At 49.0% G+C, this 22,211-nt stretch overlaps 2 protein-coding genes across 3 annotated transcripts; one reads left to right on the top strand and one right to left on the bottom strand.

The window, feature by feature from the left end:
- The first annotated feature begins 488 nt into the window (after positions 1-488).
- On the top strand, positions 489-12,368 carry ppie (peptidylprolyl isomerase E (cyclophilin E)). The gene is made up of 10 exons (XM_076977651.1): positions 489-606; positions 870-968; positions 1,427-1,470; positions 1,582-1,608; positions 1,876-1,957; positions 2,089-2,192; positions 9,904-10,027; positions 10,426-10,611; positions 11,287-11,429; positions 12,151-12,368. The coding sequence occupies exons 1-10, from the start codon at positions 576-578 to the stop codon at positions 12,217-12,219; spliced, it is 909 nt and encodes a 302-aa protein (XP_076833766.1). The 5' UTR covers positions 489-575; the 3' UTR covers positions 12,220-12,368.
- Positions 12,369-14,469: 2,101 nt separating this feature from the next.
- On the bottom strand, positions 14,470-20,927 carry kbtbd11 (kelch repeat and BTB (POZ) domain containing 11). 2 transcript variants are annotated; one of them, XR_013121853.1, is made up of 3 exons: positions 19,731-20,927; positions 15,961-18,899; positions 14,470-14,824 (listed from the first exon to the last, which is right to left on the bottom strand). XR_013121853.1 is itself a non-coding variant. In XM_076978350.1 (2 exons), exon 2 carries the CDS (start codon positions 18,463-18,465, stop codon positions 16,372-16,374), a length of 2,094 nt encoding a protein of 697 aa, XP_076834465.1. In that variant the 5' UTR covers positions 18,466-18,899; positions 19,731-20,927; the 3' UTR covers positions 14,470-16,371. The 2 variants fall into 2 exon arrangements, 1 of the variants encoding a protein (XP_076834465.1); XM_076978350.1 differs by having other exon boundaries at positions 14,470-18,899.
- Between the last annotated feature and the right edge of the window lie 1,284 nt (positions 20,928-22,211).

Below are 22,211 nucleotides of genomic sequence, written 5' to 3'. Positions count from 1 at the left end.
AAAACATGTATGATTGGTGTTCTCATTATCAGGAGAGGAGGCACAGTATACTGGATCTAGGGGTAGTGGAAAAGTACAGAGAGGGAGAGAGAGAGGTTCTAACTGAAGAGCAGACACACAGATAAGGGAGTGAACTGAATGTCAGAGTGCACTGACTGAGGGTCACAGACAGTAAATCACAAATTCCCTTACACTATATATTATATATTTCAGATTTTATACATTGCTATAGTATAGCCTACATTACATTATTCACAAAGAAAGACAAAATGAAGTTTCACGTTTTATCCAGCTGCAAAAGGGCAAAGTGTCCAGAGAATTGAGGCTTGTAGGAACTGAATTATTAAATTAAGCTTTAGTAGAATATCATCACTAAGGCAGTTGTGTTATCAGTTGTAGTTCAGCTAGGCAGCACATATTTCATGACATAGTTACAGTAAAATATATTCCAACCCTCTGCAGCTCACTCCAAAAGAGTAAACGGAAGTTTGAGTGAGCTTGTGTTCACTCCACAACGGGAGGTGGCAGAAGAGAGCAGCGGCGAAGAAGAACGAAGGTTAAAGGTCGAGAACAAGATGGCCGCGGCCAAACGTGTGTTGTATGTTGGTGGGTAATAATGCTCAAAATATAATAACATTAAGTCGTTCGTGCTTATGAGAACTAATATATCTAACATGAGACCTAATATCTACCACGAGCGCGTTTCTGAGCCGTCGCTGTTTCGGGTTACAGTGATGTGTTAATGTGTTAGTTGGGCTGATGTCGTTTAATGTCGTTTAAACGGTGTTGACGGCGCATGAATGTCGTTTAAACGGTGTTGACGGCGCATGAATGTCGTTTAAACGGTGTTAACGGTGTTGGTGTCGCAGGTGGCCTCGCGGAGGAGGTGGACGAGAAGGTTCTGCACGCCGCATTTATTCCCTTCGGCGACATCACGGACATCCAGATCCCCCTGGACTATGAGACAGGTGTGAGGAGTACCGCCAGCCAGGCTGCTGTCCGCCTGTGTCCTGTTGTGTGGTTTTCTGTTGTGTTGTTTCCTGTTGTGTTGTTTTCTGTTGTGTTCAATCCATCAAAGTTTATTTGTATAGCGCTTTTCACAACATATGTTGTCACAAAGCGCTTTACAGGATTTACAAGGTTAACAATACTATGGGTCCAAATCCCTAATGATCAAGCCAAAGGCGACAGTGGCGAGGAAAAACTCCCTATGATGGTGGGGAATAGGAAGAAACCTCGGGAGAACCAAGACTCAAAAGGGAACCCATCCTCCATTGGGCGGCCCGTTAACACACAAATTACACAAAATACAGACAAATACACAAGTCACACAAATAACACAAACAGTGTTGTTTTCTGTTGTGTGGTTTTCTGTTGTGTTGTTTTCTGTTGTGTGGGCTCGTCTAACCCATTTCTGCCTCCACAGAGAAGCACCGAGGCTTCGCGTTTATCGAGTTTGAGTTGGCGGAGGTGAGCGCGTTTGGCCGTGTGTTAACGGGCTGGGAAGTTTGTACTGCTTTAACATCCTTGGCATCGAAGCCATAATTGAGTTACTTACTTTTACATGTGTTGTTCCCCCAGGACGCTGCCGCTGCCATCGATAACATGGTAAGACCATTTAACGCCATCATCTCACTGCAGAGGAGTGAGTAATTAAGTGCTGTACATTTGGGAGTCTTAAGTGATTCAGTACTACAGCGCTGATTAGTGCGTAGAGCACTACTGACACAACTGATTAACAGAGTGACATTGTGTGCCATGTATGAGTCTGATCGTGTGTTATGAACGTGTCTGATCGTGTGTTATGAACGTGTCTGATCGTGTGTTATGAACGTGTCTGATCAAGTGTCATTCATATTTGGCCCTGTTTTTCAGAATGAGTCTGAGCTCTTTGGCAGAACCATAAGAGTAAACATTGCGAAACCCATGAGGATTAAAGAAGGCTCGTCTCGACCTGGTGAGCTCGTGTGCACTCTTTATGGGCTCTGATGCAAATGGAAAAGGTTTAAAAGACATGGCTGAACTGCACACACACAGACCTGCCACGCTGAACACCACCCTAAACAAGTGTCTCACTCCTCCCCCCAGTGTGGTCTGATGATGATTGGCTGAAGAAGTTCTCAGGGAAGACCACAGAGGAGGCGGAGCAGGTGGAGTCAACAGGAGAGGCAGCCAATACAGCAGCCCAGGAGGTAATACATTTACATACACATTTACATACACATTTACATATAGATTTGTAACACAAGGTTCCGACACCAGTAAGTTGACGACACCACAGAAGAGCAGTAAGACAGATCAAATGTAGTTGAGGGTTTATTAAAACAAATACATCAGACTCATGGGAGGATTGGAGGGGTAGCTGCTCACCTACAGGGGCAACACTACAAACAAGGAGCACAGCAATCATACAACCTAGCTACAAAACCACTACAAAACCACCCAACCATTTGGTGTGAACAGGGGTAAAACTATTACAGCTCATCAGAGATAAACCTCTGCAAAACCTGGACTAAGCCTGTGGTGAACAGCTAGACTCCTCACCCCAGCCAGTGGCCCCAATGCACAAGCTTAAACCCCACTAATAAAATAGAATTACCTTTATTAGCTTTAAAAGAAGATCTAAAAGACGTACATCAAACACATGGCCGAATCCGAACTACTGCCCATGCTAAGCCACTGGCTAGAATAATTGGTGGCGCACAGTGTCCCAGTACCGGTTGGCCACCCAGTCGGAGACAAACAAAAAACAACTGAACACACACACACACACACACACAACCATACACCAAACCACACGTTGAAACGGCACCCACTCATACACTCTCCCAAATCTCAGCGAAACCCAACCACAAAGATCAAGCAAGTCACTGATAACGTAACCAGACCAGTCAAACAGCCTCAACACACAAACACACCAATGATGCCTCAACACACCAACATACCAATGATACCTCACACACCTACCACAGACACTCCAAAAATAAATCAACCTGTACGCCACCAACCTTACCCCCTGCACAAAGGAGACCAAGAAAACCCTGCTCAGCACCTCCAACTTCCTGCTTTTATAGGTGAGCAATCATCTCAAACTGGGCACTTCCTGTCACTCAGCGCCACAGCTCCCCTATTGTCCCAGCCCAGGCATTACACCCACCCTGAACACAGTCCATTCTGTTACATCCCCCTCCACTTTTCTGCAGCCTGTCCTCAGGCTGACCTCAAGCATCCCCATATCTTTCTGGTGGGATGCCTTTGGTAGTCCGATGTGACCGACGGGGTCCCCCAGCATCAGGGGCCGCCCCATCCTCTGTGGACGGTTGGGCAGGGGGAATGCAGGTTGTCAGAGGTGGTAGAAACCAGGTCGGTGGGAACAACCAAGGGTTTGAGGGCCCAGCCTCACTGGCAGCTTGGGTTAAGGGTCCAGATCCATCTGTGGCTGCCGCCGCTTCTTCCCCAGGAGCCTGTAAAGACAGAGGACATGGCCGCAGCAACTTCCTATGCAAAACCCTTTCTTTCCCACTTCCCTTTTCAGGCTTAACAACATAAACAGGTATGTCAAGGTTCGGTTGTTTAATCACCACATAGGGCGTACTGCTCCAGAAATTAGCCAATTTGCCCTGTCCCTTAGGACCAACATTACGGACCAACACCCGTTCTCCCACCATTAAAGGACCCAAAAGACCCCGATTGTCATGTTGCTTCTTTTGATGTTGCCCTGCCCTGCCCGTCAACTCCCCAGCTCTCCTGTAGGCATAATGTAGGCGCTCATGGTGTCTTCTCACCCACTCCTCCACAGTACTCTGTTCCTCCACAGTGTGTCCCAGCATCACATCCAAGGGGATCCTGACATGCCGGCCAAACATGAGATAGGATGGTGTATACCCTGTGGAACTATGGACAGTGTTATTATAGGCATGCAGCATTTCGGGTAAGTAATCAGCCCACCTTTGTTTCTTTTCATCCACCAGGGTTCCCAACATTCCAAGTAGGGTCCGGTTGAAGCGCTCGGTGAGGCCATTACCCTCAGGATGGTAGGGAGTGGTATGACTCTTTTTACAGCCATATAGTTCACAGAGCTGCTTTACTACTGCCGCCTCAAAGTTTGGACCCTGGTCTGAATGGAACAAGGATGGACAACCAAAGTACTGTATGACCTGCTGCCACATAACCCTCACTGTGGTGGCCGCCGTTTGGTCCCGGGTGGCTGCGGCCCAGGCGAACTTGGTGAAGTGATCGGTCAGCACCATAATATTTTGGAAGCCTCCGACGGCAGCTTCAAGAGACAAAAAGTCCATTGTGACCAGTTCGAGAGGGTAAGAAGCAGCAACAGGGGTCAACCCAACAGCTGAAGTGCCCGGCCTTTTCCTAAGGGTGCACTGTGGACATTCCGCACACCATTTCTGAACGTCAATAGCCATGTGTGGCCAATAGTAATTTGTCTGCAGCATTTTCAAGGTTTTTTCAGTAGCGAAATGGCCCATCTTGTCATGACAACAAGTAAATGCCTCCTTCTGAAGACTTTGAGGGAGGAGGAGCTGGTACCGTGGCATATTAGTGTTTGGGTCTTGGGTGCAACGATATAGCACTCCCTCTTGAAGCTGCAAACGGGGCATCTCCTTCAACAGCCTCAGTACATTGGGAGCTTCCCTTTGTCGTTCGTCCCACAGCAACGGTCTCCTCCTCTGGAAGACATGCAATACGCGAGAGATTACAGAGTCCTGCTGCTGCACTTCTGCCCACCTTTCCATTGTCCAGTCCTGTCCTATTCTGGAACCCCCAGAAGGTTGTGGCCGGTCTGGTGCTGGTCCGCTACAGGCCACTGAGCTGGACCCCAAGAGGCAAGCTTGCACCACTTCGACGGCCACCTCTTGGAACCCGGGAACCTCCATACCATCGTCGTCCTCTGGCACCACTGCAGCACCTACTGGGTAGCGGGACAGAACATCAGCGTTTACATTTGCTTTACCAGAGCGATGTTTGACCTGGAATCTGTAACTAGCCAGCCGAGCCACCCACCGCTGCTCCACCGCCCCTAATCGTGCTGTGGCCAGATGTGCAAGGGGATTGTTGTCAGTATATACCGTGAAGTCTGAGCCGAGGAGGTACTCGTGGAATTTTTCAGTGATGGCCCATTTAAGAGCCAGTAGTTCCAGTTTGAAAGAGCTATAGTTAGCATCATTGCGTTCTGCACCCTGGAGACCCCTACTGGCATAAGCAATAACTTTCTCCTGTCCGTCCTGTCTTTGTGAGAGCACGGCCCCTAGGCCTCTGTGGCTTGCATCTGTATAAAGCAGAAAGGGTAGTGTAAAATCTGCAAATGCCAGAACTGGTGCCTGCACAAGACCTTGTTTAAGGGATTCAAAAGCTGCTCCACAGTCATTAGACCAATCCCAAGGAGGGCATAAGGCTTTGGCCTTAGATTTCTTAGTAGGGTGCCCCCCCAGTAGCTTATGCAGTGGTGTTGCTATTTGTGAGAACCCCTTCACAAACCTGCGATAGTACCCAGCCAGGCCAAGGAAGGCTCGCAACTCTGTAATAGACTTTGGTACCTTCCACTGCTGAACAGCCATCACCTTATCGGGGTCTGGAGCTATACCAGCATCAGACACCACGTGACCCAGATATTGCACACTGCTTCTGAGAAGCTTGCATTTGTCTGGTTTCAACTTTAGGCCCTGCTGGGAAAGGCGAGAAAAAACAAAATCAAGGCGGTCAAGGTGGCTACTAAAGTCTGCAGCAAAAACGATCACATCATCCAAATAAATCAGCAGTGATTGATAGTTTTGATCCCCCAAGCAGCTCTCCATTAGGCGTTGGAAGCTTGCCGGTGCATTGCACAGACCAAACGGCATTCGTTGGAACTCGAATAGCCCCATAGGGGTGGTGAAAGCAGTTTTATCCATATCCTTTTGGTGCATTTTGACTTGCCAGTAACCAGATGCAAGGTCAAGAGTAGAGTACCAGCGGGCCTTCTTTAAGCTGGCTAACGCTTCTTCCACCCGAGGTAGGGGATAGGAGTCCTTTCTGGTTACCTGGTTCAGCTGCCTATAGTCTACACAAAACCGAATGGAGCCATCCTTCTTTCGTACTAGGACTATAGGGGAAGACCATGGGCTTGAACTAGGTTTGATTATATCAGCATCCAACATTCGTTTTATCAGAGCTTTGACCTCACCATACAGATTAGGAGGGATCTGTCGATACCTCTGTCTGATTGGGGCTGCATCACCTGTTGGGATCTCATGTAAAATAGTCTCCGTACAGCCATAGTCCTCCTCATGCTGTGAAAAGACAGACTGGTGTTTGATCAACAGTGTGGCCAGTTTTTCTTTTTGCTCAGCTGACAGCTGAACCCCTTCTAGATCAAATTGAGGTGGTGAATTGGTGTTCACACTACCTACTCCCACGACCTTGACGGGCACCTCGCCAACATCATTGGGGGCAAACTGCAAGTCAGGACAGTCATCAAACACTTCACACCCACTTAATGTCAGCAATTCTCCCAATTTTTGGTATGGATACACGGCCAATGGTGTAGCACTGATATTCCTAACACGCACCTGCATCTGGCCATTTTTCACCTTCACCAAAGTACGAGCCACCAGCAGGCCATCTCTGGTAGGTAGCGGCTCCATGAGGGCTTCATAACTTCGACCACAAGGTCCGTTTCTCGCTCTGCAGCTCAACAGCACCTCGCAATTACCTGGCACTGTGACAGGGCGCCGACTAGCCAGACGGGCATAGCCCACAAAGCCCTCTGGTGAAGTGAAGCGATGCTCTTTTTGGCAGATATGCATAGCTTTCTGCCACGTCACTTTTCCCAAGGCATTCAATGGTGGTAGATTCTTGACAACACGGGAGCCGCTCTTCTGAAACAAAACTTGCCACACTTCTTTGATAATATTCATCCCCACTAGTGCAGAGACTGTCAGGCATGAATTCTTTACCACAATTATGCCCACATTCTCTAGCTCTACACCAGCAATGTCCACCTGAAGCGTTATGTAACCCAGATATGGTATCTCTTTGCCATTGGCTGCCCTCAACTTTAGCAAAGAAGTGGGATCCCTTAACCGCTGACCATTCTTTCCAAAGTGTTCTTCAAACCAGTCCTGACGCATCATGGATACTTGAGAGCCCGTATCCAGTAAGCATGAAACAGTCACTCCATCCATGGACACCTGAATCATTGGGCATTCTCCAACAAGATCGCATGGGGGCACACTAGTGCTTGAAGGGCCATTTACTACTGTGGAGTTAACTACTTGCAGTGACAGAGGGCTTGGATAGGATAGGTCAGGTGTTGGTGTAGACAGCATCAAGGGGGACGGGTTTACTGGTGGAACGAAAACAATGTCCTGGGAGACTGATTTAAAAGTTGCAGGGTTTACTGCAGACACTACCTGGGAAGGAGTAGGGCATGAATTTTCCTCTGTATGTAATGGATCATTTGCCAGTAGGCCTACTGTTCGATCCTCAACGGTAGGGGGCACTAGTTTAAAGTGGGCTGTAGGTTCTGCTTAGGACACTGGCGGGCAATGTGACCAGGAGTCCTACAGTTAAAGCATATAGGGCGCCCTTGGTCATCATACTCACGGGGCCTAGGCTGTTGGCCTGCCCGTTGGTGTCTTGGGCCTGGGGAATAGCTGCGTGACCTTCGAGGGACCTCCAATGAGCCGTTGCTCTGGGGACTCCCCTGCTGTCTTGCCTTCTGGAACTCTTCCCTTATACCCTGCAAGAGGGTCTGGGAGAGAGTATTCACCTGGAGTTCGACTTCCGTTGCCAGCTCCACCTTCAATTCCCCTTTTAGTTTCTTAAGATCATCATCCCACGGTTGCTTTTGTGGGGCCTTCCTCACTGTTCCACAATAAGCATGGCCCTCTTCCTCTAACCCTGCACGCAGTACAGCCTCAGTCTTCACATCTGAAAATGTAAGGGCATTACTCAATGTTACCTTCAACCTCAGGTCCCTCTTCAGCCCTTCATCTGAAAGTCCAGAGATGAACTGGTCTCGCATCAGCACCTCTGGATTCAGGATATTTGCAGAGTCATTCACCATCATCTTCTGCCAACACTCCTGTAAACGGAGCGCGAAGCCTCTCACACTCTCTTCTGAGTGTTGCCTACACTTGAAAAAAAGTGAACGAGTGACTGAAGCACAGGCATGGCTAGCATATAAATCGTTAAGTTTTTGGAAAACTTTTGCCACTGTATCTTTGTCAGTGTTAGGCAGAATGGCCATCTCCCTCTTTGCTTCTCCATCTAAGCAGCTAAAAACCCAATCAATTTGATTTTCTTCAGGTATAGCATACATTCTAAACCACATTTCCAAATCACCCTTCCATTGCTTAAAAGAAATATCATCTGCCCCTCGCCCCCCTGAGAATCTAGAGCAAGGCATCATATATGGAAAGAGGGATGGCATAGAAAAAGCTCTTGGTCTCCCAACTCCCTCATTCCGACTTTGAGACATCTTCAATGGTGTAACAACCTTAAAATACTGGTCCTGCCGGCTACGCCAAGATGTAACACAAGGTTCCGACACCAGTAAGTTGACGACACCACAGAAGAGCAGTAAGACAGATCAAATGTAGTTGAGGGTTTATTAAAACAAATACATCAGACTCATGGGAGGATTGGAGGGGTAGCTGCTCACCTACAGGGGCAACACTACAAACAAGGAGCACAGCAATCATACAACCTAGCTACAAAACCACTACAAAACCACCCAACCATTTGGTGTGAACAGGGGTAAAACTATTACAGCTCATCAGAGATAAACCTCTGCAAAACCTGGACTAAGCCTGTGGTGAACAGCTAGACTCCTCACCCCAGCCAGTGGCCCCAATGCACAAGCTTAAACCCCACTAATAAAATAGAATTACCTTTATTAGCTTTAAAAGAAGATCTAAAAGACGTACATCAAACACATGGCCGAATCCGAACTACTGCCCATGCTAAGCCACTGGCTAGAATAATTGGTGGCGCACAGTGTCCCAGTACCGGTTGGCCACCCAGTCGGAGACAAACAAAAAACAACTGAACACACACACACACACACACACAACCATACACCAAACCACACGTTGAAACGGCACCCACTCATACACTCTCCCAAATCTCAGCGAAACCCAACCACAAAGATCAAGCAAGTCACTGATAACGTAACCAGACCAGTCAAACAGCCTCAACACACAAACATACCAATGATACCTCACACACCTACCACAGACACTCCAAAAATAAATCAACCTGTACGCCACCAACCTTACCCCCTGCACAAAGGAGACCAAGAAAACCCTGCTCAGCACCTCCAACTTCCTGCTTTTATAGGTGAGCAATCATCTCAAACTGGGCACTTCCTGTCACTCAGCGCCACAGCTCCCCTATTGTCCCAGCCCAGGCATTACACCCACCCTGAACACAGTCCATTCTGTTACAGATTTATACCATTTAGCAGACTCTTATCCAGAGTGAAATACAAAAGTGCTTTGTCATCTACTCTCAGAATGTATCCTGACACGTTACTTTAGGATGTCCATTAGTGCAGTATTAGAAGTCAGTAGTCATGTAAAATGTCCATAAGTGCAGGATTAGAGGTCAGGAAGCATTAACAAGAGTCTGGTTTTAGTCTGATTGTGACATGCTGGACTGGTAATTGCCAATATAAAGCAGTGTCACTGTAATTTGCATAGTACAGTAAAGCTGTGTCATTCCTGTGGCTAAAATGATAATTATATTATTTAGTAAATGCTGTAATGTGATGTCATTGTTATTTGCATAATGCAGATAGCCAGTGGTTTGTGTACTGTGCATTGATTGGTCTGCAGTGCATGAATGAATACTGGCATAAATTACCGTGTGCCAGTTGCTGATTGGCTGGTCTGTGTGGTGTTGCAGGACGAGCCCCCTGCCAAGAAGGGGCGGTCCAACCCGCAGGTCTACATGGACATCAAGATCGGAAACAAACCGGCCGGTCGCCTCCGCTTCCTGCTCCGCGCAGACGTGGTTCCCATGACGGCAGGTGTGAACCCTCACTGCTCTCAGATCAGTGGGTTGTCCTCATATTGCTACATCTGTACCTGGAGACCAAACCCTCACTGCTCTGAGATCAGTGGGTTGACATAGATCAGATACCAATGAGGCTTTCTCCTTTTGTTGTGCTCACGCAACACCAGGAGGATTATGCAGAATACTGGTTACCAGGATACTGGTTACCAGGATACTGTAACATTGTACATTTTTAACATGATCCTAGTCGTGGTTACCGAGATACTGATTGCCTGAGATGTTAGGTGCAGCATGCCCTGATGACCTTTGCAAACATTCAGGAAGTGAAGAGGGGCGTCTGTGTGTTGATTCCTGTGTGTGTGTGTGTGTGTGTGTGTGTGTGTGTGTTCGTGTTCGTCTGGTCTGTGGTAGAGAACTTCCGCTGTCTGTGTACACACGAGCGGGGCTTTGGGTTCAAGGGCAGCAGTTTCCACAGGGTCATCCCACAGTTCATGGTTCAGGGCGGCGATTTCACCAACCACAACGGCACCGGCGGCAAAGCCATCTACGGACGCAAGTTTGACGACGAGAACTTTGTGCTGAAGCACACGGGACCAGGTGAGGAACGCCACCGCACACCTGTGTCTGCACACGCTGTATGCACAGGGTGAAGATACACGAATGTGTAGTCATTACCCTTGTGTGTGTGTGTGTGTGTGTGTGTTATATATGTGTAATCATTACCCTTGTGTGTGTGTGTGTGTGTGTGTTATATATGTGTAATCATTACCCTTGTGTGTGTGTGTTATATATGTGTAGTCATTACCCTTGTGTGTGTGTGTTATATATGTGTAGTCATTACCCGTGTGTGTGTTATATATGTGTAGTCATTACCCTTGTGTGTGTGTGTGTGTGTGTGTGTTATATATGTGTAGTCATTACCCTTGTGTGTGTGTGTGTGTTATATATGTGTAGTCATTACCCTTGTGTGTGTGTGTGTGTGTGTTATATATGTGTAGTCATTACCCTTGTGTGTGTGTGTGTGTGTTATATATGTGTAGTCATTACCCTTGTGTGTGTGTGTTATATATGTGTAGTCATTACCCTTGTGTGTGTGTGTGTTATATATGTGTAGTCATTACCCTTGTGTGTGTGTGTGTGTGTGTTATATATGTGTAGTCATTACCCTTGTGTGTGTGTGTGTGTTATATATGTGTAGTCATTACCCTTGTGTGTGTGTGTGTTATATATATGTGTAGTCATTACCCTTGTGTGCATTATTCTGGTTTGTAGGTCTGCTCTCGATGGCCAACTCCGGGCCAAACAGTAACGGTTCACAGTTCTTCATCACCTGCGATAAAACGGACTGGCTGGACGGCAAACATGTGGTGTTCGGGGAACTGATGGAGGGGATGGATGTGGTGCGGGCCATAGAGGTGGGTGGGGCTGGGGGGTGGAGGTGGATGTAGGTGGGGTGTATGTGGGGTGAGGTGGGTGTAGGTGGGGTGGGTGTATGTACATGTGCGCTCATTAGAGAAGTCAAATCATTTTCAAATGTTCACCTGTGTCAGATTGAGTCCCTGTGCAGGGTGCTCAGTAGTGCAGCTGTGTGTCCTGCAGGGTGTTCAGTAGTGCAGCTGTGTGTCCTGCAGGGCGTTCAGTAGTGCAGCTGTGTGTCCTGCAGGGCGTTCAGTAGTGCAGCTGTGTGTCCTGCAGGGCGTTCAGTAGTGCAGCTGTGTGTCCTGCAGGGCGTTCAGTAGTGCAGCTGTGTGTCCTGCAGGGCGTTCAGTAGTGCAGCTGTGTGTCCTGCAGGGCGTTCAGTAGTGCAGCTGTGTGTCCTGCAGGGCGTTCAGTAGTGCAGCTGTGTGTCCTGCAGGGCGTTCAGTAGTGCAGCTGTGTGTCCTGCAGGGCGTTCAGTAGTGCAGCTGTGTGTTTCCTGAAGGGCGTTCAGTAGTGCAGCTGTGTGTTTCCTGAAGGGCGTTCAGTAGTGCAGCTGTGTGTTTCCTGAAGGGCGTTCAGTAGTGCAGCTGTGTGTTTCCTGAAGGGCGTTCAGTAGTGCAGCTGTGTGTCCTGCAGGGCGTTCAGTAGTGCAGCTGTGTGTTTCCTGAAAGGACTACAGAGGTTACCAGTAACACTTCTGTCTCCATTTCACCACAGGCCCAAGGAACTAAAGATGGAAAACCCAAACAGAAAATCATTATATCGGACTGTGGGGAGTATGTGTGAGTGTGTGTGAGTGTGAGTGATGTGTGTAATGAGCAGAAGAGTGTGTTTAAGTTCAGAGTGTGTGACTTAACCTGCAGACTTGCCTGTTTTGAGAAAGTGTTTATTTCTACGGCTGATTTGTAAATATCTAATAAATCATTTTTTAAAAAGAACTTTTTCACTTCATTTTGAAACTTGACTTCTGGAGTGAGTACAGTAAGATCTGGTGTAGTGACATCACCATGTTTGATCTGGTAGCCTCTGGTGTAGTGACATCACCATGTTTGATCTGGTAGCCTCTGGTGTAGTGACATCACCATGTTTGATCTGGTAGCCTCTGCCGGTCTGTCACAGCCTCTGTGGCCTCCATCAGCTACGGCTTCATCATGATCGTTGGCCCATTGTCAGGGAAGCTGGCGGTTCACTATGGAGCCTGAGAGATCTTCGTCCTGGTCTCCATCATCCTCTTCACCATGGTGGGTTCCTCCTTCGCTCCGTCACTAGGGGTGGTGTTGTTCACACACGGCGTGCTGACGGGGATCGCACCAGCTTTGCTTTCACTCCGGGTTAGTAGATGGTCCTGACCTTCATCCCGCTGGTACCACCCAAACCTCCATGAAGTCTCCACTGTACAGTTGCCTTACAATATCAGAGATTTGGGTTATTTTGGGAAACTACTAAATATCATTGTTAATTACACACAAGCATATAGTCGTTGAGGAACTAATTAAATCCATCCACCCATTATCCAAACCGCTTAATCACGCTAGTCGGGGTCACAGGGGGGCTGGAGCCAATCCCAGCATCTCCGGGCGAAGGCAGGGTACACCATGGGTAGGTCGCCAGTCCACCGCATGGCCAACACACACGCACGCACTCACACCTACGGGCAATTTAGAGTGACCAACCACCCTAACACGCATGTCTTTGGACCGTGGGAGGAAACCAGCGAAAACCCACGCAGGCACAGGGAGAACATGCAAACTCCACACAGAGCAGCCCAGACCGAGAATCGAACCCAGACCGCCTTGCTGTGAGGCGACAGCGCTAACCACCACACCACCATGCCACCTACTAGTTAAATCAGTGCACCAAATGGCTTCTGCTCCAACAGCTCCTCCTGCTGGGTGCCTTGGAGTGGTGCACTCCTGTGGGATTTAGGAATCCTGTCCTTAATCATCTTCATCATTTTCATCTCCAGCCAATCCAACACATTAAACAAAGCGACTGATCACTCCACATTATGTTTTCGTATGGCACATGCATTAAGTTCATGTGTAGCATGCTAACAAAACATTTTCTTCACATTATACTGTTTAAAATGCAAACGTGACAGCAAGTGAAACTGAATCACCTGCTGGTCAAATGTGTCATTCGGGCAACACGGTGGCTTGGTGGTTAGCATGTCTGCCTCTCAGCACTGGGGTCTTGGGTTCAAGTCCCTATCTGAGTGGAGTTTCCATGTTCTCCCTGTGTTTGTGTGGGTTTCCTCCCACAGTCCAAAAACATGGAGGTTAGGTAAATTGGCAGTCCCAGACAAATTCTCCCTGAGTGTGTGTCTCTATGTTCAATTAAAAGTTGTGTTAAAATCCATTAAAAATCCACCGCCCAGTGGTGGATGGTGGAATCTGTCACTCTGTCCTCTCTCCCCTTCCTGCACCCCATTCAGTCCCCCAGGGGGCTTTGGGGTCCGGTAGAGTACGCTGTGCGCATTTGGCTGCCGCTTCGTGTGTGTGTGTGTGTGTGTGTGTGTGTGTGTGTGTGTGTGTGTGTGTGTGTGTGTGTGTGTGTGTGTGTGTGTGCGTGTGCGAGCGCGCCTTGGGTATTCAGAAAAGCGCTATATAAATCGAACATTCATTTGTGTAATCCAGTACAATATGCATTAACACTCAGTGGCCAGAAGATGGCGCACTGGACTTTGTTGAGCGTGCAGAGCAAGTTATCCAACACGGCGATCTTCCATTAATGGAACAGAAGGATGTATGAGTTAGAAACGCCCCGTTACCTAACTCTACTGCAGCTAGAGAATGAGTGGGTGGACTGCCCAGACTTTCAAACTCCACTAGACAGTACTCACCTGAGCACCTGTCCAAACACAGGGTGAGATGGGCCAGGTGTGAGCGTTTCTGAATAAATGTATTTGTCTCTGATCTACTGACAAACCCCATGGTGGGTTTGTCACAATGACATGACTGGGTTCCTGTGTCCCATTACCAATCAGCTTCTCAGCATTTACACACACAAAGTCTTTATTAAAACAACAGTGTTCCATTAACCAGTAATTAAAAGTATTTATTTGCAGCACTGAAACACATTTGTTAGACTGTCAAATCCAGTTAGAAAGCATTGGCACAGAACAGCTAAATCAATCACAGACAAGCTAAATCAATCAAGGCATTTGTCATTTCCACATCATCATCATCACACTCCAGCACACCTCTACAGCAGAGTAAAGCCCAGTAGCCCAGACCACACTGGCCCAGAATGAGCCACACGAGTCCTGATGCATTCTCTCCGCGTTCCAGGTGCCAGAGACGTGCAGTAATGTTTAGAAACACGGCACAATCCTGGCCTCAGAACCCCCCGTGCAAACCACAAGATCAGTCAGAAAGAAAACAGAAGATATCTGAAAATAAACAAAGATGCGAAGGTTTAACATCTAGTTACTCGATACCTTTACAAACTGGACAGGAAACTCTTCATCTGTTCTGGGTAATGGCTGAAATTCCAAAGGTTACTTAACAGAAACTGTGGACTATGTTTTCAGTCCTAACGAGGGCAGGGATGCACGCTGATGTGATGTATAACTCTAACCTTAACTACGCTCCTGATCACACATGGATAACACTGAGACCTAGAGGATTGTCTCCTATATTGATTATAGCATGCGGGGGGGGTGTTATGAAGTTGTAGCATACGTGAAGGAAAGTTATTTGATCATTAATAAACTACTTTATTACACCAGGCCCCAGTTTAGCTGTAAATGTCACAGAACGCAACAGCAGAATTTGGGCAGGACAGCACACATCTCCCACTCACCCCAACTATCTCTACGTTATTGCAAAATACCAAAGCTGTTAAAATGAGCAGAGTGTCTTCGCTCACACACGTCCACTGGGCAGGACAGTCCTCTTTCACGTTAGCAAGACCGTGTGACAGCCATTAAACAGCGCCGGTGATTGTAGCCCAGCTTTGAGCTCGGAGGGGAGAGACCTCCTTAACAACCACATCAGCTCTGAAGGAGTCATTCTCTCCCAAACAATGAAATCTCAATCCAGCCAAGCTCTGGGAATGTGCTTCGTACAGACGGAACTGGCTGACACTCCGATTTGTGCCTACAGCCACTCAGCCTGCCTGTCTGTCTTTGCCAGAACTTACATTCTGTTATTAATCATTTATTACCATGAACAAATGCTCTAAATCTTTCTCCTAGAATAAGAACTGACCTCAATAAGCAACAGTCACCTCACTGTGACGACCAGCAAAACAGTGACTGAGAAATGTTGTTTTCTGAACTTGTGAATGAATTCAACAGTAACTATGGGCTGTGGACCTTCACACAGTTTCATTTTCCCTTGTGCAATTTCTGTGCTTTCTCTGTGCTGCCCATAGGAGAAAATAATTCAAGTGTTTTGTGCTGTGAAACAGCGTACAGACGTTATGCAGAGACAAAAGAGTCTCCTTCAGCTGTGATTCGAAAGGCATTCGCTCGCAGGTCCAAAATAACTCAGTTTTAGGTCTTATGTTCAATACTTTACTAACATTTAATCATCTCTTGTGCAGCTGGACAAACTTCATTAACTTGTGCTTGCATAGGCTCTGTTGATGAGTGAAGGAGAGATGATCCCTCTGTCACTGTGTGCTTCGTAGCCATCTTATGACAGTGGGTGTTGTGTTGATGGTTTTTTTGTGCTGCCATACAACTTGTGTTCAATGATCCATGTACAAACATAACAGGAGACACGCATGGGTGAATCTGACATCCCTTCACACTGAGCCAGAAGAGATGTCCTTCCAAGGCGGTACATGGACGTGTCCTATGAAACATTCCTATATCCAGTGGCATAACTGGTAATGGAGCCTTCAGAAGAAATAAAGCTGTAGTGTTTTATCATAATCGTCCATCATGCTCCTCTCTGGTTCTTCCCCAGTGAGTCAAATTGAAGATCTCGATCACACGTTTCGCTCACTCCTGTCGGGCAGGGTGAGAACAAAGGGAAACAACACTCCCTTGGCCTCCAGGGGAGCTTTCAGCGGTTCCTCGGAGAACCGACCACCTTCCTCTCCCACCAGGAACTGCAACGTCTGGCTCTTGTTGACGCAGTAGATGCTGTTGCCCAGGACGACACACCTGAAGGGCAGCGAGTTGCCCTGGTGGAAGGAGGCGCAGTCGTGCCACATCTTCACGATGGTGTTGTACTTGAAGACGTTGACGCCCAGCTCACGGCTCACGTCGAACCTGTAGATGAAGCTCTTCAGGGCCACCATGTCGGCCGACTTCCTGCGGCTGTTGTTGTACGGACACTCCTGCCACTCGTCCCTCTTGGGCTCGTACCTGAGCAGCCGATAGAAGAGCGAGCCGCCCGACACGTACAGCTCCCCGTTGCATGTGGTGGCCTCGTGGGCCACGGCGAACGCCCCTTTGGGCAGGGGGGCCACGGAGCTCCAGCGGTCCACGCGGGGATCGTACTTCTCCACCGTGAAGAGGCACTCGCCCCCGACAGCGTACAGGCAGCCGTCCATGGAGACCAGCTTGAGTTGTGATCGGGCCTGGTTCATGGGCCGTATCTCGCTCCAGCGGTCCGTCACGGGGTTGTAGCAGAACACCCTGTCCGACGCCTTGCCCTTCTCTCCGTAGCCGCGTATCCCGCCCGCCACAAACAAGTAGTTGTACATGCAGCAGATGCCGCAGCCTTTGGTGCTGACGTCGTCTGGCATGACGGTCAGCGTCCGCCAGTCTTTGGCGCTCTCGCTGAAGCAGTAGATGACGTGGCTGTCCTCCAGGGAGGCGCCCGACAGAGGGCTCTGCGGCCGGCTGTTGCTCCTGCTCGGGGGGCGGCTGCCCACACGCTCAAAAACGTCCTCGATCTCGGCCGCCATCAGACACGCGCTCCCCTCTGTGCGCTTCCGGAGGATCAGGTCCCTCTCGGCGCCCGTCAGACGCCCGTAAACTGCGGGATCGCGCATGACCTGCAAAAAGTTGTCGCTCATGAAGCGGTAGGCCGTCTCCTTGAGCTCGTTCAGACGCTGCTTTTTGGCGATGGTTAAAATCTCGTAGCAGTTTTCGCTGGTGAGCTGTGAAGACACGGCGTCGATGGCGGCCTGCACCGCACATGGCATCTGTAAGATTTTTGCCCCTGTAATAACGTCCACAACATTTTCCTTGTTCACGTCCATTTTGGAAGCGTAGACGTAGTCTATCAGCACTGTCAGCGTCCTGTAGCTCACACCTTTCACCTTCAGGACGTCTCTAGAAAGCCTGGCTTTGAAGTAATCACTCTTTTCAGCCAGGACCGACTTATGTGCTTGAATCTTGTGTCCAGCCACTTCGATGGTTAAGTCAGGCTGCTCTCCGAGTGACGGGGTATTCCTCACCCCGTTCCCGCTGTGGGGTAGCGCGTGCGCTGGGTGAAATGCAGACGGTCCATGTATATCACCATACTGGCTTCTCACACCATCTCCTGTTGCTGAGGAACCATTTCCCAGTGCCTGCTCCAAAGACCTTGTTTCCTTGGAGACAGAAAAGGAGTCGTTTCTGACATCACCCAGACGACTCGTGGCTTCAGTCTCAGAATAAACGTCGGACGACTGAGTCTCTCTTGCGGTTTCCATCTTCAAGTTAACAGGAGGATCCAGACTGTAGGAAACTTCACTCTCACTGGACTCCTCTCTGGTTCCGTTCTTACTGAACGTCTCATTCAGCTTAACGAAGCCCATGTCTAGGCCTGCTGCGCCAGTGCTACCCAGCTCAACACCATCCTGAACACCATCCTGAACACCATCCTGAACACCGCCGTCACTGGAGCTGCCGTCTTGGAGGGAATGTCCTGCTCCCGACCCGCAGTGCTCCACACTTACGGTCTCGCTCAGACTTCCAGACTCCCAGGATCTCTGTTGGCAGAGAGTTTCATGCTTCTGTGGCGTTGCTGTGTCAGAAACACCTACTCCCGGAATAAAGTCGTCGTCATTCCCTTCAGGAATGTTGGACTGGCCGGCGGGATCGTGGCTCGCTGCGTGGAATATGACGTCAGCCTTTACGGTGAACATGTTTCAGTCTTGCGGTCCGTTCTGTGGTCCCAGCCTGCACGTCCAAAGCAAGGTGCAGTTTGCAAAAAAAAGAAAAAAGTTAATCTAATCTGTCAGTTGACCTGTGCTCATTCTGTGCTGATACCAGCACTTTCAAACTCCCAGCAGGCTACAAGACCGACTGACGTCTGTTAATTGTTAATTGAGGCCTGCTGGAGGTCTTTCACAGTCAGCATTGTTTGGCGTGGTCTGATCGATGTGGTCTTATCGGCGAGGTTCTGCAGTGTGACGGCTGGAGTGTGTGTCCAGCCCCATGAGAAGACGTCTCTCCTGACTGTTTCACAACCGCTGGGAGGAAATCACAGCTCAGCGGGTGGGAAAGTCCCTCTTCTACACTTGCATCACTTCTGTTGTCAGTCCTGTGTTCATCCGCTAAACGTTGACTTGCTCCACACCTGTATAAGAACAGAAACCATTATTTGTTACCTAACTTAACAATTCCAAGTTTTATAGATTACCAATTAAATGTGATATGAACCATCCCAAAGTTTGACTACGAGCTGCGCTATTTCTCATGGAAACTTCTTTAAAACAAACAAACCCCCTGAATATCATTGTCAGAAAAACCGTGTTCTACAGGTATCACTAAGCGCTGTACGTTGTTAGCATATGAGACAGAATCAATCCACACTGCCGATACGTCCAGCTGATAACGAGGTGAAATCTCGTGTGAGGCGGAGCGCGTCTCGCCCTCAGAGGGACGCGTTATGGTGCTCTTCACGCGTTATGACGCTTTTCACGCATCTCTTCACGCGTTATGATGCTCTTCACGCGTTACGACGCTCTTCACGCGTTATGACGCTTTTCACGCGTTACGACGCTCTTCACGCGTTACGACGCTCTTCACGCGTTACGACGCTCTTCACGGCTCTCCTGAGACGTTTATAGGAGCGAACCTCACTGACAGAAATACCAACAGAAATACCGAGGAGACGGACAGAGAGCCGCTTCTATGTCTAAATGTTTAGAGGCATGATTTATGTATTTAATTATGTATTTTATGTTTATAGACACGATTATATATACATTTAACTGGTGTTTACAGATACATTTTAAGAGACCAACCTTTACCCACTACCCAGTTCGTCTTGAGTACAAAAATCCCCACAAATGTAATTTTTCTGACATTCGTGAGCGGTTTAAACCACAGGTCTGGTGTACAGACGAAACTAACGTAAACCAGCATCATACCTGACGGACGCTTCACACAGTTACTGAACACTTACTGGTGTTAATGGTGCCGTTCTCCTGGACCAACACAGCCCGTTACCTAACCCGCTGCTGCGAGCCTCGGTCCTCCGTGCAGGTGGTTCTGTTTCGCCCGTGGAGATGAAGTCGCTACGGGCCGAATAAACCGAGTCCTCTCGACAAACGCGTCCAGTGTGTCTGTGGTTATTCAGTCGGTCGCGGTTTCTTGCACGAATCCTTCGTTTACCTCCGCGTTTTTCTTAACAAGAAACGGCACGTGTTTTCAGTCTGTGGAGCACATTTAAAACAGATTGATCAGTGTAAAAAGTCCAAACCGGAGTCTTTTCGAGAGGCCACCCCATAACGCGTTTTGTGGCGAATGTAGACGTGCTCGTCCGTACCCAACCTCACCGCCTCAACGCCATTGCGCTTCTGCGAGGCTCACACTACTTCATTCTCTGGGATGGTTATCGATAAACCACGCCCCCTTTCCTGTTAACCCTACACATCGAATCGGGTGAAACTGCTCTACCTAAACTGCTCTACCTAACACTACCCAACACGACTCTACCCAACACTGCTCTGCTCTACCTAAACTACTCTACCTAACATTGCTCTATCTAACACTGCTCTACCTAAACTGCTCAGTCTAACACTGCTCTGCTCTGCCTAACACTACACTGTATTGTTGAGTAAGAACTTATAAAATGGGCGTCAAATATTCCCCAGGATCACAGCGCTGGTGTATCCAGTCGTTAGGAAATCGTAGGGTTTCCGACTTTCCAGTGCCTTAATTAAAGCCTTAGGCATGGGTAGGCCAGTAAAAAACCTGGCACTCCTATGAGTGAGACGCTTACGTGAGCCATAAACACGCTAAACTCTGTTCTGGGCACACCAGATAGCTGGTCGCCTCTCGCTGGGTTCCTGTGCCTACACGTAAGACTATGTAATGTCGTATTAACATGTCTCATTAACACGTTATTGTTGTTGCCTTTATTGCTGTTATTTATTTATTATTATTAGCATCTTGTGTCAAGTTGTTCCTGTCCACAGAAAAACTGTTTACCTGGGAGAAATTCATGTGGTGTACAGGCAGCTCAAACCATGACATCACTGCTCCAGGAGACACGCCTGTCCTAACCATGACATCACCGCTCCAGGAGACACGTCTGTCCTAACCATGACATCACCGCTCCGGGAGACACGCCTGTCCTAACCATGACATCACCGCTCCGGGAGACACGCCTGTCCTAACCATGACATCACCGCTCCGGGAGACACGCCTGTCCTAACCATGACATCACCGCTCCGGGAGACACATCTGTCCTAACCATGACATCACCGCTCCGGGAGACACGCCTGTCCTAACCATGACATCACCGCTCCGGGAGACACGGCTGTCCTAACCATGACATCACCGCTCCGGGAGACACGTCTGTCCTAACCATGACATCACCGCTCCGGGAGACACGTCTGTCCTAACCATGACATCACCGCTCCGGGAGACACGCCTGTCCTAACCATGACATCACCGCTCCGGGAGACACGCCTGTCCTAACCATGACATCACCGCTCCAGGAGACACGCCTGTCCTAACCATGACATCACCGCTCCAGGAGACACGCCTGTCCTAACCATGACATCACCGCTCCAGGAGACACGCCTGTCCTAACCATGACATCACCGCTCCAGGAGACACGCCTGTCCTAACCATGACATCACCGCTCCAGGAGACACGCCTGTCCTAACCATGACATCACCGCTCCAGGAGACACGCCTGTCCTAACCATGACATCACCGCTCCAGGAGACACGCCTGTCCTAACCATGACATCACCGCTCCAGGAGACACGTCTGTCCTAACCATGACATCACCGCTCCGGGAGACACGTCTGTCCTAACCATGACATCACCGCTCCGGGAGACACATCTGTCCTAACCATGACATCACCGCTCCAGGAGACACGCCTGTCCTAACCATGACATCACCGCTCCAGGAGACACGTCTGTCCTAACCATGACATCACCGCTCCAGGAGACACACCTGTCCTAACCATGACATCACCGCTCCAGGAGACACGTCTGTCCTAACCATGACATCACCGCTCCAGGAGACACGTCTGTCCTAACCATGACATCACCGCTCCGGGAGACACGGCTGTCCTAACCATGACATCACCGCTCCGGGAGACACGCCTGTCCTAACCATGACATCACCGCTCCAGGAGACACGCCTGTCCTAACCATGACATCACCGCTCCAGGAGACACGCCTGTCCTAACCATGACATCACCGCTCCAGGAGACACGCCTGTCCTAACCATGACATCACCGCTCCAGGAGACACGCCTGTCCTAACCATGACATCACCGCTCCAGGAGACACGCCTGTCCTAACCATGACATCACCGCTCCAGGAGACACGCCTGTCCTAACCATGACATCACCGCTCCAGGAGACACGCCTGTCCTAACCATGACATCACCGCTTCAGGAGACACGCCTGTCCTAACCATGACATCA

This window comes from Brachyhypopomus gauderio, chromosome 17 (assembly GCF_052324685.1).
Source record: "Brachyhypopomus gauderio isolate BG-103 chromosome 17, BGAUD_0.2, whole genome shotgun sequence".
NCBI lineage: Eukaryota > Metazoa > Chordata > Actinopteri > Gymnotiformes > Hypopomidae > Brachyhypopomus > Brachyhypopomus gauderio.
The sequence above is the reverse complement of the archived record's forward strand: the minus strand, read 5'-3'. Positions and strand labels throughout refer to the sequence as shown.